The sequence below is a fragment of the Leucoraja erinacea genome, unplaced genomic scaffold (genome assembly GCF_028641065.1).
Source record: "Leucoraja erinacea ecotype New England unplaced genomic scaffold, Leri_hhj_1 Leri_957S, whole genome shotgun sequence".
Lineage (NCBI taxonomy): Eukaryota > Metazoa > Chordata > Chondrichthyes > Rajiformes > Rajidae > Leucoraja > Leucoraja erinaceus.
The window spans coordinates 45,001-62,045 of NW_026576902.1; the positions used below are offsets into that span (position 1 = coordinate 45,001).

General features: G+C 46.4%; 1 protein-coding gene across 1 annotated transcript in view; it reads left to right on the top strand.

The window, feature by feature from the left end:
* Positions 1-16,963, top strand: part of LOC129695139 (deleted in malignant brain tumors 1 protein-like) — a 36,729-nt gene extending 19,766 nt beyond the window's left edge. Inside the window, exons 7-12 of the mRNA XM_055631906.1 lie at positions 100-414; positions 2,791-3,096; positions 5,390-5,695; positions 7,588-7,902; positions 10,715-11,020; positions 15,704-16,963. Of these exons, the coding sequence (XP_055487881.1) occupies positions 100-414; positions 2,791-3,096; positions 5,390-5,695; positions 7,588-7,902; positions 10,715-11,020; positions 15,704-16,215 (2,060 nt within the window). The 3' untranslated portion in view covers positions 16,216-16,963. The remainder of the gene's footprint in view (positions 1-99; positions 415-2,790; positions 3,097-5,389; positions 5,696-7,587; positions 7,903-10,714; positions 11,021-15,703) is intronic.
* The last annotated feature ends 82 nt before the right edge of the window (positions 16,964-17,045 follow it).

A 17,045-nucleotide genomic window follows, 5' to 3' on the forward strand; every position in this document is an offset into this window, starting at 1 on the left:
TCAGCCATGATCACAATGAATGGCGGTGCTGGCTCGTTGGGCCGAATGGCCTCCTCCTGCACCTATTTTCTATGTTTCTCTGTTTCTCTCCCTCTGCAGACGGTGTCAAGCTGAGACTGTCTAACAGAGACAGTGCATGTGAAGGTGAGCTGGAGGTCTTGTACAATGCCACCTGGGGCAAGGTGTGCGGAAGGGGATGGCACATTTCTGAAGCGGAGGTGGTGTGTAGACATCTGGGATGCGGATTTGGGAAGAGTGCAGTCTCCACGGAAAGATACGGGTTTGGGACCGACGATGTGAAACTCAACTACGTCCATTGTCAGGGGACAGAGAAGTTACTGTGGAATTGTCGCTCTCTCTCTTGGTCTGAGAACACCTGTTTTGACCACTTCCGAGCTCACGTCACCTGTTCAGGTAAGCAAGCGCTAACCATTTGTCTGTTGCAGTAGCAAGATTGCAGAGACATGATGACTGGCAGTGTAGCAGTCATTTAGCTGTGGTACACCAAAATGCTGGAGAAACTCAGCGGGTGAGGCAGCATCTATGGAGCGAAGGAAATAGGCGACGTTTCGGGTCGAGACTGATGGCGTGCGTGGGGGGAAACATAGAAACAGTAAATAGGTGCAGGAGGCCATTCGGCCCTTCGAACCAGCACCGCCATTCATTGCGATCATGGCTGATTGTCTCCTATCAATAACCCGTGCCTGCCTTCTCCCCATATCCCTTGGCTCCACTATCTAACTCTCTCTTAAATCCATCCAGTGATTTGGCCTCCACTGCCCTCTGTGGCAGGGAATTCCACAAATTCACAACTCTCTGGGAGAAATGTTTTTTTTCTCACCTCAGTCTTAAATGACCTCCCCTTTATTCTAAGACTGTGGCCCCTGGTTCTGGACTCGCCCAACATTGGGAACATTTTTCCTGCATCTAGCTTGTACAGTCCTTTTATAATTTTATACGTTTCTATAAGAATCCCCCCTCATCCTTCTAAACTCCAGTGAATACAAGCCTAGTCTTTTCAATCTTTCCTCATACGAGGATCTATGGAGCGAAGGAATAGGCAATGTTTCGGGTCAAGTCTGATGGTGGTGGGGGGCGGGAAGAAGAAAGGAAAAGGCGGAGCCAGTGGGCTGAGGGGGAGCTGGGAAGGGGAGGAGAAAGTAGGGACTACCTGAAATTGGAGGTCAATGTTCATACCGCTGGGGTGTAAACTACCCAAGCGAAATATGAGGTGCTGTTCCTCCAATTTATGGTGGTCCTCACTCTGGCCATGGAGGAGGCCCAGGACAGAAAGGTTGGATACGGAATGGGAGGGGAAGATGTAGTGCTGAGCCACCGGGAAATCAGGTTGGTTATTGCGAACCGAGCGGAGATGTTGGGCAAAGCGATCGCCAGGCCTACGTTTAGTCTCACCGATGTAGATCAGCTGACACCTAGAGCAGTGTAAGCAATAGATGAGGTTGGAGGAGACGCAGGTGAACCTCTGCAACACCTGGAACGACTGCTTGGGTCCTTGAATGGAGTCGAGTGGGATGGTAAAGCGACAAGTGTAGCATCTCTTGTGGTTGCAAGGGAAAGTACCCGGGGAGGGGGTGGTGCGGGTGGGAAGGGAAGAATTGACAAGGGAGTAACGGAGGGAGTGGAAGGCAGATGGGGGGGAGATGGGAAGATGTGGCCAGTAGTGGGGTGAAAATGACAGAGGACTACTTGATGTATGTGATGGCATAGGACAGAAAGGTTGGATTGGGAATGGGAGGGGGAGTTGAAGTGCTGACCCACTGAGAGATCAGGTTGTTTAATACGAACTCAGCGGAGGTTGTCAAATCCAGGTGTCAACTGCTGTACATCGGTGAGACCAAGCGCAGGCTTGGCAATCGCTTCGCCCAACACTTCCACTCAGTTCGCTTTAACCAACTGCTCATTCCTGCCTTCTCCCCATATCTCTTAACTCCGCTATCCTTCAGAGCTCCAACTCTCTCTTGAAAGTATCCAGAGAACCGGCCTCCACTGCCCTCATAGGCAGAGAATTCCACAGACTCACAATTCTGTGTGAAAAAGTGTTTCCTCATCTCCATTCTAAATGGCCAACCCCTTATTCTTAACCTGTGGCCCCTGGTTCTGGACTCGCCCAACTTCGGGAACATGTTTCCTGCCTCCAGCCTGTCCAAACCCTTAATAATCTTATACGTTTCAATAAGAAACCCTCTCATCCTTCTAAACTCCAGAGTGTACAAGCCCAGCTGCTCCATTCTCTCAGCTTATTGCAGTCCCGCCATCCTGGGAATTACCTTGTAAACCTACGCTGCGCTCCCTCAATAGCAAGAATGTCTTCCTCAAATTTGGAGACCAAAACAGCACACAATACTCCAGGTGTGGTCTCACTAGGGCCCTGTACAACTGCAGAAGGACCGCTTTGCTCTTATACTCAACTCCTCTTGTTATGAAGGCCAACAGGCCATTCGCTCCCTTCACTGCCTGCTGTACCTGCATGCTTACTTGCATTGACTGATTATTGGGGATGACCAGCCATGATCACACTGAATGGCGGTGATGGCTCGAAGGTCTGAATGGCCTACTCCTACACTTAACATCTATTGTCTATTCTATTGCCTATTGACTGATGAACAAGGACCCCAGATCCCCTTGTACTTCCCCTTTTCCCAACTTGACACCAGAGAGGGTCCAGAGGAAGATTTGTGTGAGAATGATCCCGGGAGTGAATGAGTTAACGTACGATGAGCATTTGGCAGCAATGGGCCTGTACTATGCATCCACATTTTTTCCCCTCAGAACAGCCGCTGAAACCTTCAGTTACGGTCTACCGCATGCCCAGCATTTACATGCCGGGGGAAAACGTGACAATACAATGTACAATAGCCCCGTACTATATAGGCAGCCAGATGTTCCTGCACAAGGTGGGTGAGAAGAAGGCCTTGTTGTCCGTGCCTGTCCCACCTAACCAGAAGTCAGCCAACTTCACCATCGTGGATGTACAAACCAAGCAGACGGGGAACTACACCTGTAGCTATGACATTGACATCTCCGAGACAGTCTTCAAGTCTGAACCCAGCGATCCACAGGCTATCACAGTCAGAGGTAAGTCCTAATGCTTACGTGAATCAAATCAACATTAGGCAGCAAATGCGGTTGGGTAGACTGATGGAGCCATGAGGGAGGAGCTCGCCAAAGTTGACTGGAAAGATACCCTAGCAGGGATGACAGTGGAACAACAATGGCAGGTATTTCTAGGAATAATACGGAACATGCAGGATCAGTTCATCCCAAAGAGGAAGAAAGATTCCAAGGGGAGAAAGGGGCGACCATGGCTGACAAGGGACATCAGGGACAGTATAAAATCAAAAGAGAAGAACTAAACCGTAGCAAAGATGAGCGGGAAACAAGAGGATTGGATAACGTTTAAAGAACAACAGAAGATAACTAAAAAGACAATACGGGGAGAAAAGATGAGGGACAAAGGTAAGCTAGCCAAGAATATAAAGCAGGATAGTAAAAGCTTCTTTAGGTATGTGAAGAGGAAAAAATTATTCAAGACCAAAGTTGGACCCTTGAAGACCGAAAACGGTGAATTTATTATGGGGAACAAGGAAATGGCAGATGAGTTGAACAGGTACTTTGGATCCATCTTCACTAAGGAGTACACAAACAATCTTCCTGATATAGTAGTGGCCAGAGGATCTGGGGTGACGGAGGAAATGAAGGAAATCCACATTAGGCAGGAAATGGTGTTGGGTAGACTGATTGACCTGAAGGCTGATAAATCCCCAGGGCCTGATGGTCTGCATCCCAGGGCACTTAAAGAAGTGGCTCTAGAAATCGTGGATGCATTGGTGATAATTTTCCAATGTTCTATAGACTCAGGATCTGTTCCTGTGGATTGGAGGGTAGCTAATGTTATCCTGCTTTTTAAGAAAGGCAAGAGAGAGAAAACAGGGAATTATAGACCAGTTAGCCTGATATCGGTGGTGGGGAAGATGCTGGAGTCAATTATAAAAGATGAGATAGCCGAACATTTGGATAACTGTAACAGGATCGGTCCAAGTCAGCATGGATTTACGAAGGGGAAATCATGTTTGACTAATCTTCTGGAATTTTTTGAAGATGTAACTAGGAAAACGGACAAGGGAGAGCCAGTGGATGTAGTGTACGTGGACTTTCAGAAAGCATTTGATAAGGTCCCACATAGGAGATTAGTGGGCAAAATTAGGGCACATGGTATTGGGGGTATAGTGCTGACATGGATAGAGAAGTGGTTGGCAGACAGGAATCAAAGAGTAGGGATTAACGGGTCCCTTTCAGAATGGCAGGCAGTGACTAGTGGGGTACCGCAAGACTCAGTTCTGGGACCGCACCTATTTACAATATACATCAATGATTTAGATGAATGGATTCAAAGTAACATTAGCAAATTTGCAGATGACACAAAGCTGGGTGGCAGTGTGAACTGTGAGGAGGATGCTATGAGAAGGCAGGTTGACTTGGACAGGTTGGAGAAGTGGGCAGTTGCATGGCAGATGCAGTTTAATGTGGATAAATGTGAGGTAAGGGGAAGTACAATGGGATCTGGGGGTCCTTGTTCATCAGTCTATGAAAGTAATCATGCAGGTACAGCAGGCAGTGAAGAAAGCGAATGGCATGTTGGCCTTTATAACAAGAACAGTTGTGTATAAGAGCAAAGAGATCCTTCTGCAGTTGTACAGGACCCTAGTGAGACCACACCTTGAGTATTGTGTGTAGTTTTGGTCTCCAAATTTAAGGAAGGACATTCTTGCTATTAAGGGAGCTCATAGTAGGTTCACTAGGTTAGTTCACGGTATGGTGGGACTGTCATATGCTGAGAGAATGGAGCGGCTTGTATACTCTGGAATTTAGAAGGATGAGAGGGGATCTTATTGAAACATATAAGATTATTAAGGGTTTGGACATGCTGGAGGCAGGAAACATGTTCCCAATGTTGGGGGATTCCAGGACCAGGGGCCACAGTTTAAGAATAAGGGGTAAGCCATTTAGAACGGAGATGAGGAAACACTTTTTCACAGAGAGTTGTGAATCTGTGGAATTCTCTGGATACTTTCAAGAGAGAGCTAGATAGGGCTCTTAAAGATAGCGGAGTCAGGGGATATGGGGAGAATGCAGGAACGTGGTACTGATTGGGGATGACGAGTGACTGAATTGGCCAAGTATTCACATACAAGGAATTTACTTTGGTGCTCCACCTACAAGTGACAACATGACATAGGAATGACACATGAAACATGCCATGATCACAGCCGGATGGCCTACTCCTGTAACCATTGTCTATAGTCTATTACAGTATCTATTGAATTTCCGATACTTTTTGCTATTTTTAATTTTTTAATATATCTTTCAGATGAACCACCAGAGCCGACACTTTCGGTTGAGAAAGACCCTCCAAACTATCTCCCTGGTCAAGAAATATCCTTGCAATGCAGAGCCCCTGTCTATTTCACTGTCAGTCAATATTACCTCTATAAAGACACCAAAAACAACTTTGTGAGGTCGCACCTGGTCACGGACCAAGATATTCCCGCCGTTTTCCAAATCACAGCGGAAAACAGCAAGGAGGAAGGGGAATATATGTGTCAATATGAGACCAACTCCACTGGAAAATTGTACAATTCCACGCTAAGCGATCACATCAAAATCTCAGTCGCGGGTAAGTCGGTTGGTTCGAGGCCTCAGCTGAACAATTGACCATAGAAACATAGAAAGATAGAACAATAGGTGCAGTAGTGGGCAGGTCGGCCCTTCCAGCCGGCTCCGCCATTCATTGTAATCATCCACAATCAGCACCCCGTTCTTGCCTTCTCCCCATATCCCCTGACTCTGCTATCTTTAAGAGCCCTATCTAATTCTCTCTTGAAAGTATCCAGAGAACCGGCCTCCACCGTCCTCTGAGGTAGAGAATTCCACAGACTCACAACTCTCTGTGTTGAAAAGTGTATTCTCATCTCCGTTCTAAATGGCTTACCCCTTATTCTTAAACGGTGGCCCCTGGTTCTGGACTCCCCCAACATCGGGAACATGTTTCCTGCCACAAGCGTGTCCAAACCCTTAATAACCTTATGTGTTATTAAGATTATATCTAATAATATTAAGATGCCCTCTCATTGTTCTAAACTCCAGAGTATACAAGCCCAGCTGCTCCATTCTCTCAGCATATGACAGTCCCGCCATCCAGGGAATTAACCTGGTGAACGTACGTTGCACTCCCTCAATAGCAAGAATGTCCTTCCTCAAATTAGGGGACCAAAACTGCACACAATACTCCAGGTGTTGTCTCACTAGGGCCCTGTACAACTGCAGGACCTCTTTGCTTAAATACTCAACTCAACTCCTCTTGTTTTGAAGGCCAACATGCCATTCACTTTCTTCACTGCTTGCTGTACCTGCATGTTTATTTTCATAGACTGATGAACAAGGGCCCCCAGATCCCGTTATACTTCCCCTTTTCCCAATTTGACACCATTTGTGGGCCGAAGGTACTGGTTTCCAAAGGCGAGGCAAACAATTGGGCAGCAGCCACCCGACAACCAAAATTAATTTTGTGAACACAAATTTTTAAAAGGCGAGGCAAAAAATTGGGCAGCAGACACCTTGCAGCCGCATCGAGGGGAGTCACCGTGGAGTAGACGTGCGTTCAGTGTTATTCGAAGCTCAGAGAGCCGTGAACCTCTCACTTCCTCGGTCTGAGAGACTGAGTGAGGGGCTACACTTCCGGGTTTTATAGTCCCTCCTCCCTGCCGCCAGCGGGGGCAGCAGAGAGAATGGCGATTTAAAAAAAAAAATTAATATCTCTCTGATTTTTCATCGATGGGAAAAGTCCTCTGGTCTCAGAAGGTGGAGGGGGGCTCTGAACGAGGTGGCCAAAACTGACGGCCGTAGGTGGTGGAATTCTCTTGGAAAGTGCAGCACAGTGGGCCAAAAGCAATCAGACTTTTAGTAAAATAGATAAAAGGACTGGACAAGCTAGATGCAGGAAAAATGTTTCCAATGTTGGGCGAGTCCAGAACCAGGGGCCACAGTCTTAGAATAAAGGGGAGGTCATTTAGGACAACCCAGAGAGTTGTGAATTTGTGGAGGCCAAATCACTGGATGTATTTACGAGAGAGTTAGATAGAGCTCTAGGAGCTAGTGGAATCAAGAGATATGGGGAGAAGGCAGGCACGGGTTATTGATTGGGGACAATCAGCCATGATCACAATGAATGGCGGTTCTGGCTCGAAGGGCCGAATGGTCTCCTCCTGCACCTATTTTCTATGTTTCTATGTTTGTATGTAATTATAATCTGATTTCCATACATGAAAATATATTAAGATCATTCATGTGCTGGACGTGTTGAACAGAGCCTGGGCTCTACTGTGGAATGTAATTAGGAATGTAATTTAGCCTAACCTTATTCATAACTAATCCAATTTAAAGCATAAATGTTGCATTTAAGTTTCAGCTAAAAGACTCTTTACTGTATGCACCAGATTGCACCTTGATAGCATGTACCCCTTGGCCCAACTGGTGCAACATTGATCACTCTACCCCTTGGCCTTGCAGCAGACATAAAGTTGAGGCTGGCGGACGGAGGGCGGCCATGCTCGGGCAGGATTGAGTGCTTCGTCAATGATACCTGGGCCACCATCTGCGATGAGGAATGGGATCTGGCAGAGGCTGAAGTGGCCTGTAGGCAACTTCACTGCGGCTTTGCTCGCTCAGCCACCCGCAGTGGCAGCTTCGGAGAAGGATCAGGGCCGGCCTGGGCCAAAAACATTGCCTGCAATGGCACAGAGACCTACCTGTGGGTCTGTCCCTACGAGGCAGTCTATCCTCAGCTCTGTCCCATGAGGAATGATGTTGGTGTGGTCTGCTCAGGTAAGTTGAGCGAGACAGAGAGAGAGACAGAGACAGAGAGACAGAGAGACAGAGAGAGAGAGAGAGAGAGAGACAGAGAGACAGAGAGAGAGAGAGAGAGAGAGAGAGAGAGAGAGACAGAGAGAGAGAGAGACAGAGAGAGAGAGAGAGAGAGAGAGACAGAGAGAGAGAGAGAGAGACAGAGAGACAGAGAGAGAGAGAGAGACAGAGAGAGAGACAGAGAGAGAGAGAGAGAGAGAGAGAGAGAGAGAGAGAGAGAGAGAGAGAGACAGAGAGAGAGAGAGAGAGAGAGAGAGAGAGAGAGAGAGAGAGAGAGAGAGAGAGAGACAGAGAGAGAGAGAGAGAGAGAGAGAGAGAGAGAGAGAGACAGAGAGAGAGAGAGAGAGAGAGAGAGAGAGAGAGAGAGAGAGAGACAGAGAGAGAGACAGAGAGAGAGACAGAGAGAGAGAGAGAGAGAGAGAGAGAGAGAGAGACAGAGAGAGAGAGAGAGAGAGAGAGAGAGAGAGAGAGAGAGAGAGAGAGAGAGAGAGAGAGAGAGAGAGAGAGAGAGAGAGACAGAGAGAGAGAGAGAGAGAGAGAGAGAGAGAGAGAGAGAGAGAGAGAGACAGAGAGAGAGACAGAGAGAGAGACAGAGAGAGAGACAGAGAGAGAGACAGAGAGACAGAGAGAGAGACAGAGAGAGAGAGAGACAGAGAGAGAGACAGACAGAGAGAGAGAGAGAGAGACAGAGAGAGAGAGAGAGAGAGAGAGAGAGAGACAGAGAGAGAGAGAGAGAGAGAGAGAGAGAGAGAGAGAGAGAGAGAGAGAGAGAGAGAGAGAGAGAGAGAGAGAGAGAGACAGAGAGAGACAGAGAGAGTGTGTGTGGTGTGCCTCGAGGTTTGGTGCTCGGTCCGTTAGGAGAAAGCAGATTCGATGCTAGCATTTACTTCGAGAGGGCTTGTATACAAAGACAGGGATGTAACGTTGAGGCTCGACAAGGCGCTGGTCAGGCCACATTTGAGTATTGTGAGCAGTTTTGGGCCCCGTATCTGAGGAAGGATGTGTCGGCTCTGGAGAGGGTCCAGAGGAGGTTTACAAGAACGATCCCATGAATGAATGGGTTAACATACGATGAGCGTTTGTCGGCGCTGGGCCTGTACTCGCTGGAGTTTAGAAGAACAAGGGGGGGGGGACCTCATTGAAATTCACCGAATAGTGAAACCTGGATAGAGTGGATGTGGAGAGGATGTTTCCACTAGTGGGAGAGTCTAGGACCAGAGAGAACAGCCTCAGAATTATAGGACGTTCCTTTAGGAAGGATATGAGGAGGAATTTATTTAGGCAGAGGGTGGTGAATCTGTGGGATTCATTGCCACAGACGGAGGTGGAGGCCATAAGTCAGTGGATATATTTAAGGCAGAGATAGATAGATTGTTGATTAGTGCGGGTGTCAGGGGTTATGGGGAGAAGGCTGGAGAATGGACAATAGACAATAGGTGCAGTAGTAGGCCATTTGCCCCCTCAAGCCAGCACCACCATTCAATGTGATCATGGCTGATCACCAGAACTGCGTTAGGAGGGAGAGATACATCAGCCATGATTGAATGGCAGAGTAGAATTGAAGGGCCAAATGGCCTAATTCTACCCCTATCTCTCATGACCTAGCGATCTTATGTCACGGTTCGGCAGTAGGATATTAGATGAAGTTTAATCTGGATCAATGTGAGGTTACCCACTTTGATGGCAAAAACAGGAAGACAGATTATCTAAATTGTGTCAAGTTGGGAAAAGGGGAAGTACAACGGGATCTGGGGGTCCTTGTTCATCAGTCACTGAAACTAAGCATGCAGGTACAGCAGGCAGTGAAGAAACTTCATAACAAAAACAGTTGTGTGTAGGAGCAAAGACGTCCTTCTGCAGTTGTATAGGGCCCTGGTGAGAGCACACCTGGATTATTGTGTGCAGTTTTGGTCTCCAAATTTGAGGAAGGACATTCTTGGTATTGTGGGAGCCCAGCGTAGGTTCACCAGGTTAATTCCCGGGATGGCGGGACTGTCATATGTTGAGAGAATGGAGCGGCTGGGCTTGAATATTCTGGAGTATAGAAGGATGAGAGGGAATCGTATTGAAACATAAGATTAAAGGGTTTGGACACGCTAGAGGCAGGAAACATGTTCCCGATGTTGGGGGTGTCCAGAACTAGGGGCCACAGTTTAAGAATAAGGAGTAAGCCATTTAGAACGGAGGTGAGGAAACACTTTTTCACACAGAGAGTTGTGAGTCTGTGGAATTCTCTGGATGGTTTTAAGAGAAAGATAGCGGAGTCAAGGGATATAGAAAATAGGTGCAGGAGGAGGCTATTCGGCCCTTCGAGCCATTCATTGTGATCATGGCTGATTGTCCTCAATCAATAACCCGTGCCTGCCTTCTCCCCATCTCCCTTGACTCCACTAGCCCCTAGAGCTCTATCTAACTCTTTCTTAAATCCATCCAGTGACTTGGCCTCCACTGCCCTCCGTGGCAGGGAATTCCACAAATTCACAACTCTCTGGGTGAAAACGTTTTTTTTCACAGTCTTAAATGGTCTCCCCTTTATTCTAAGACTGTGGCCCCTGGTTCTGGACTCGCCCAACATTGGGAACATTTAGCTTGTCCAGCATCTAGCTTGTCCAGTCCTTTTTGCAATATGGGGAGAAGGCAGGAGCGGGGACTGATTGGGGATGATCAGTCGTGATCACAGTGAATGGCGGTGCTGGCTGGAAGGGCTGAATGACCTACTCCTGCACCTATTGTCTATTGCAAACATTGTAAGATGGTTCTGTTTGCCTTACAGATCAGCCGTTGCAACCAGCCATTTATATTCGGCGGCCGTCTGGAAGATTTTCTCAAGGAGAGAACGTAACGATCGACTGTAAAGCTCCATCTTTTTACCAAGGAGCAACATTCTTCCTTTACAAGACCAACCAAGAGGCCTATTTACAGTCACTGAAGGCCGATGACAACTCCAACACAGTGGCCTTCCTTCTGACAAAGATATCGACGTTTCATGAAGGTTCCTACACCTGCTCATATCAAGTCGTGAGAGATGGTCGACCATCCACATCAGATATCAGCAGTCAAGTGAAAATCTCTGTCATAGGTAAATCTAGATTGCTAGACTTGTACAGTGGCTGGGCTTGTACACTCTGGTGTTTAGCAAGACTTGTACAGCGGCTGGGCTTGTATACTCTGTTGTTTAGAAGGATGAGAGGGCATCTTACTGAAACATATATGATTACTAGACTAAGTGGGACCCGTTGGGTCCCATGTTCACATGGGAGGGCTGGTCCCCCGGTGCAGTATGTGTACTGTGGTCTGAAGGGACTGGTTACAACTTGGGGTGCCTCAGGGATCTGTGTTGGGTCCTTTGTTGTTTGTCATGTACATCAATGATCTGGATGAAGGTGTGGTAAATTGGATTAGTAAGTATGCAGATGATACCAAGATAGGGGGTGTTGTGGATAATGAAGAGGATTTCCAAAGTCTACAGAGTGATTTAGGCCATTTGGAAAAATGGGCTGAAAGATGGCAGATGGAGTTTAATGCTGATAAATGTGAGGTGCTACACCTTGGCAGAACAAATCAAAATAGGTCGTACATGGTAAATGGTAGGGAATTGAAGAATACAGTTGAACAGAGGGATCTGGGTATAACCGTGCACAGTTCCTTGAAGGTGGAATCTCATATAGATAGGGTGGTAAAGAAAGCTTTTGGTATGCTAGCCTTTATAAATCAGAGCATGGAGTATAGAAGCTGGGATGTAATGTTAAAATTGTACAAGGCATTGGTGAGACCAAATCTGGAGTATGGTGTACAATTTTGGTCACCCAATTATAGGAAGGATATCAACAAAATAGAGAGAGTACAGAGGAGATTTACTAGAATGTTGCCTGGGTTTCAACAACTAAGTTACAGAGATAGGTTGAATAAGTTAGGTCTTTATTCTCTGGAGCACAGAAGGTTAAGGGGGGACCTGATAGAGGTCTTTAAAATGATGAGAGGGATAGACAGAGTTGATGTGGACAAGCTTTTCCCTTTGAGAATAGGGAAGATTCAAACAAGAGGACATGACTTCAGAATTAAGGGACAGAAGTTTAGGGGTAACATGAGGGGGAACTTCTTTACTCAGAGAGTGGTAGCGGTGTGGAATGAGCTCCCAGTGGAAGTGGTGGAGGCAGGTTCATTGGTATCATTTAAAAATAAATTGGATAGGCATATGGATGAGAAGGGAATGGAGGGTTATGGTATGAGTGCAGGCAGGTGGGACTAAGGGGAAAAAACATTTGTTCGGCACGGACTTGTAGGGCCGAGATGGCCTGTTTCCGTGCTGTAATTGTTATATGGTTATATGGTTATATGGTTAGTATGGACAATGTGGACCAAATTGATTCTTGGGATGGCAGCTCAGTCATTCAAGCCTGATGTGCTGGCAGCTCACTAATGACTGGTGGACTAACAGTTGACTCACGGCTATTCTTTGAAATTCCACTTCAAGCAGGGTGTAAGGCAACCAAATTCAAGTGCAGTTTCTTACCACTTCAAGCAGGGTGAAACCACCATAAAACCACTATAAAACCACACAAAACACCACACTCACAGCTCAGTAGACATTCAGTGTGTTCAGGTTTATACTCTCTCTGGTTTATACTCTCTAGAATTTAGGAGATTGAGAGGGGATAATCCTCTTCATTATCCACAACACCCCCTATCTTGGTATCATCTGCATACTTAAAATCCAATTTACCACACCTTCATCCAGATCATTGATGTACATGACAAACAACAAAGGACCCAACACAGATCCCTGAGGCACCCCACTAGTCACCTGCCTCCAACCCGACAAACAGCCATCCACCATTACCCTCTGGCGTCTCCCATTCAGCCACTGTTGAATCCATCTTGCTACTCCTGCATTTATACCCAACTGTTGAACCTTCTTAACCAACCTTCCATGAGGAACCTTGTCAAAGGCCTTACTAAAGTCCATATAGACAACATCCACTGCTTTACCCTTGTCAACTCTCTCTAGAATTTAGGAGACTGAGAGGGGATCTTATAGAAACTTACAAAATTCTTAAGGGGTTGGGCAGGCTAGATGCAGGAAGATTGTTCCCGATGTTGGGGAAGTCCAGGACAAGGGGTCACAGCTTAAGGATAAGGGGGAAATCCTTTAAAACCGAGATGAGAAGAACGTTTTTCACACAGAGAGTGGTGAATCTCTGGAACTCTCTGCCACAGAGGGTAGTTGAGGCCAGTTCATTGGCTATATTTAAGAGGGAGTTAGATATGGCCCTTGTGGCTAAGGGGATCACGGGGTATGGAGAGAAGGCAGGTATGGGATACTGAGTTGGATGATCAGCCATGATCATATTGAATGGCGGTGCAGGCTCGAAGGGCCGAATGGCCTACTCCTGCACCTAATTTCTATGTTTCTATGTTTCTATGTTTCAGTTGATTCACAGCTCAGACAGTCGTGACTTCTCTCTCCCCCACCTTGCAGAGACTGAGCCACACCCACACTTACGGGTTTTATAATCCCTCCCACTCCAACTGGAAGGGGTGTGGCCTTCATGGCATGATTGACAGTAGATAGATTCTCAAAAACATGTTTTAACACTAACACCACTTATTTTTAATTGATGTGAAGAATCCTCTGCACCTGATGAGTGGCGTGGAACTGAGTAAGATGGTCAAACATCACAGCTGTAAGTCGTAGCGTTTTATCTAAAATCAATATTTGTGCAAACAGGAAGTTGTCAAGTTTCCACCAACAACAGCCATTTTTTTTTTGCCATGCAGCCTTTCAAGGCAGTTACCACCACCAACTGCCGTTTTCTTTTTGCAGTGCAGCCTTTCAAAGCAGATACTTGCATCAACAACAGCCATTTTTTTGTTGCAATACAGCCTTTCAAGGCAGATACCACCACCAACAACAGCCATTTTTTTTCCAGTGCAGCCATTTAAAAGCAGTTACCACCACCAACAACAGCCATTTTTGTTTGCAGTGCAGCCATTCAAAGCAGTTATCACCACAACAACAGCCAATAGACACGTTTTGCAAGCATTTTAGAACCAATAGACAATTTTTGCAAGCTTTAGAACCAATAGAGACACTTTTTGCAAGCATGTTAAAACAATAGACACTTTTAAAGCAGTTACCACCACTAACAACCATTTTTTTGCAGTGCAGCCTTTCAAAGCAGTTACCACGACAACAACAGCCAATAGACACTTTATGGAACCATTTTAGAACCAATAGAGACACTTTTTGCAAGCATTTTCGAACCAATAGAGACACTTTTTGTAAGCATTTTAGAACCAATGGACACTTTTTGCAAGCTTTTTAGAACCAATAGACAATTTTTGCAACCATTTTAGAACCAAAAAATACACTTTTTGCAAGCATTTTAGAACCAATAGAGACACTTTTTGCAACCATTTTAGAAACAATAGACACTTTTTGCAAGCATTGTAGAACCACATTAAGAGCACACAGTTGAGTAATGTGTTCAGCGTTATTCACAGCTCAGAGAGACATGACCCTCAGGCTTCCTCCATCTTGCAGAGACTGAGTGAGAGGCAGGAAACATGTTCCCTGATGTTGGGGGAGTCCGGAACCAGAGGCCTCACAAAGTTTAAGAGTAAGGGGTTGGCCATTTAGCCGCCAGCACCGCCATTCAATGTGATGTTCAATGGCTGATCATCCACAATCAGTTCTCCCGTTCCTGCCTTCTCCCCATAACCCCTGGCTGCTATCTTCAAGAGCCCGATCTAACTCTCTCTTGATAGTATCCAGAGAACAGGCCTCCACCTGAGGCAGAGAATTCCACAGACTCACAACTCTCAGTGTGAAAAAGTGTTTCCTCGACTACGTTCTAAATGGTTTACCCCTTATTCTTAAACTGTGGAACTGTGGGGGTGTCCAACTGTGGCCCCTGGTTCTGGACACCCGCAACATCGGGAACATGTTTCCTGCCTCTAGCATGTCCAAACCCTTAATAATCTTATATGTTTCAATAAGATCCCCTCTCATCCTTCTATACTCCAGAGTATACAAGCCCAGCCGTTCCATTCTCTCAGCATATGACAGTCCCACCATCCCGGGAATTAATCTGGTGAACCTACGCTGGGCTCCCTCAATAGCAAGAATGTCCTTCCTCAAATTTGGAGATCAAAATTGCACACATTACTCCAGGTGTGGTCTCACTAGGACCCTGCAGAACTGCAGAAGGACCTCTTTGCTCCTATACATAAGTCCTCTTGTTATGAAGACTTCATATGAAGAAAAACTGGATTGACTCGGCTTATACTCGCTAGGATTTAGAAGATTGAGGGGGGATCTTATAGAAACGTACAAAATTCTTAAGGGGTTGGACAGGCTAGATGCAGGAAGATTGTTCCCGATGTTCTGGAAGTCCAGTACAAGGGGTCATAGTTTAAGGATCAGGGGGAAATCTTTGAGGGCCGAGATAAGGAAAATATTTTTCACACAGAGAGTGGTGAATCCATGGAATTCTCTGCCACAGAAGGCCAGTTCATTGGCTATATTTAAGAGGGAGTTAGATGTGGCCCTTGTGGCTAAAGAGATCAGGGGGTATGGAGAGAAGGCAGGTACATGATACTGAGTTGGATGATCACCCATGAACATATTGAATGGCGGTGCAGACTCGAAGGGCCGAATGGCCTACTCCTGCACCTATTTTCTAAGTTGCTATGTGTCCTAGAACACCTTTCTCTTTGATCTGTTTTCACACCTCACATGTCCTTACCTTTTCTTTTCCAGATAAGCCACCTAAACCCAGGATTGATTTTGTGGCGTCTTTGGGGCAGTTTTCAATTGGAGAGACGGCATTAGTGAGATGCATTGCTCCGAGTGCGTACTATGGTGTCACTTTTGTGTTGTCCAAAGTGGAAAACAGTGGCTACATTACAACTGCCATTGTTAAGACTCCTGGTTACTCAACAATTTTGTACATCAAAGATATTCGATCGAAATCCCAGGGAGACTATGTTTGCATGTATCAAATAACCAGGTCAGGGATTGTCTACAATTCTACGTTGAGTGAGCGGAAATCCTTAACTGTCTCTGGTAAGCCTTGCTTCATAAAGTCGTACAGGCCCATCGACCCAACTTGCCCACACTGGCCAACATGCCTCATCTACACTAATCCCACCTGCTGCCCGCGTTTGGCCCATATCCCTCCAAACCTGTCCCATCCATATACCTGTCCAAATGTTGTGATAGTCCCTGCCTCAACTACCTCCTCCGGCAGCTCGTTCCATACACCTGTGTAGAAAGGTTGTCCCTCAGATTCCCATTAAATCTTTCCCCCCTCTCTCACCTTAATCAATAGACAATATACACTAGGTGCAGGAGTAGGCCATTCGGCCCTTCGAGCGAGCACCGCCAATCAATGTGATCATGGATGATCATCCTCAATCAGTACCCCGTTCCTGCCTTTTCCCCATATCCCCTGACTCCACTATCTTCAAGAACCCCTGTGTGAAAAAGTGTTTCCTCGTCTCCGCTCTAAATGGCTGACCCCTTATTCTTAAACTGTGGCCCCTGGTTCTGGACTACCCCAACATTGGGAACATGTTTCCTGCCTCTAGCGTGTCCAAGCCCTTAGTAATCTTATGTTTCAATAAGATACAGCCTCATCCTTCTAAACCCCAGAGTATACAAGCCCAGCTGCTCCAATCTATCAACATATGACAGTCCCGCCATCCCGGGAATTAACCTGGTGAACCTAACCTGGGCTCCCTCAATAGCAAGAATGTCCTTCCTCAAATTTGGAGACCAAAACTGCACACAATACTCCAGGTGTGGTCTCACCCAGGCCCTGTAAACTGCAGAAGGACCTCTTTGCTCCGATATTCAACTCCTCTTGCCAACATGCCATTCGCTTTCTTCACTGCCCGCTGTACCTACATGTTTACTTTCATTGACTGATGAACAAGGACCCCCATTTTGGCCCATATCCCTCCAAACATGTCCTATCCGTGTACCTGTCCAACTGTTCCTTAAACCTTGGGATAGTCCCAACCTCAACTACCTCCTCCGGCAGCTCGTTCCATACACCCACCCTGTGTGAAAAGGTCGTTCCGAATAAATCTTTTCCTCT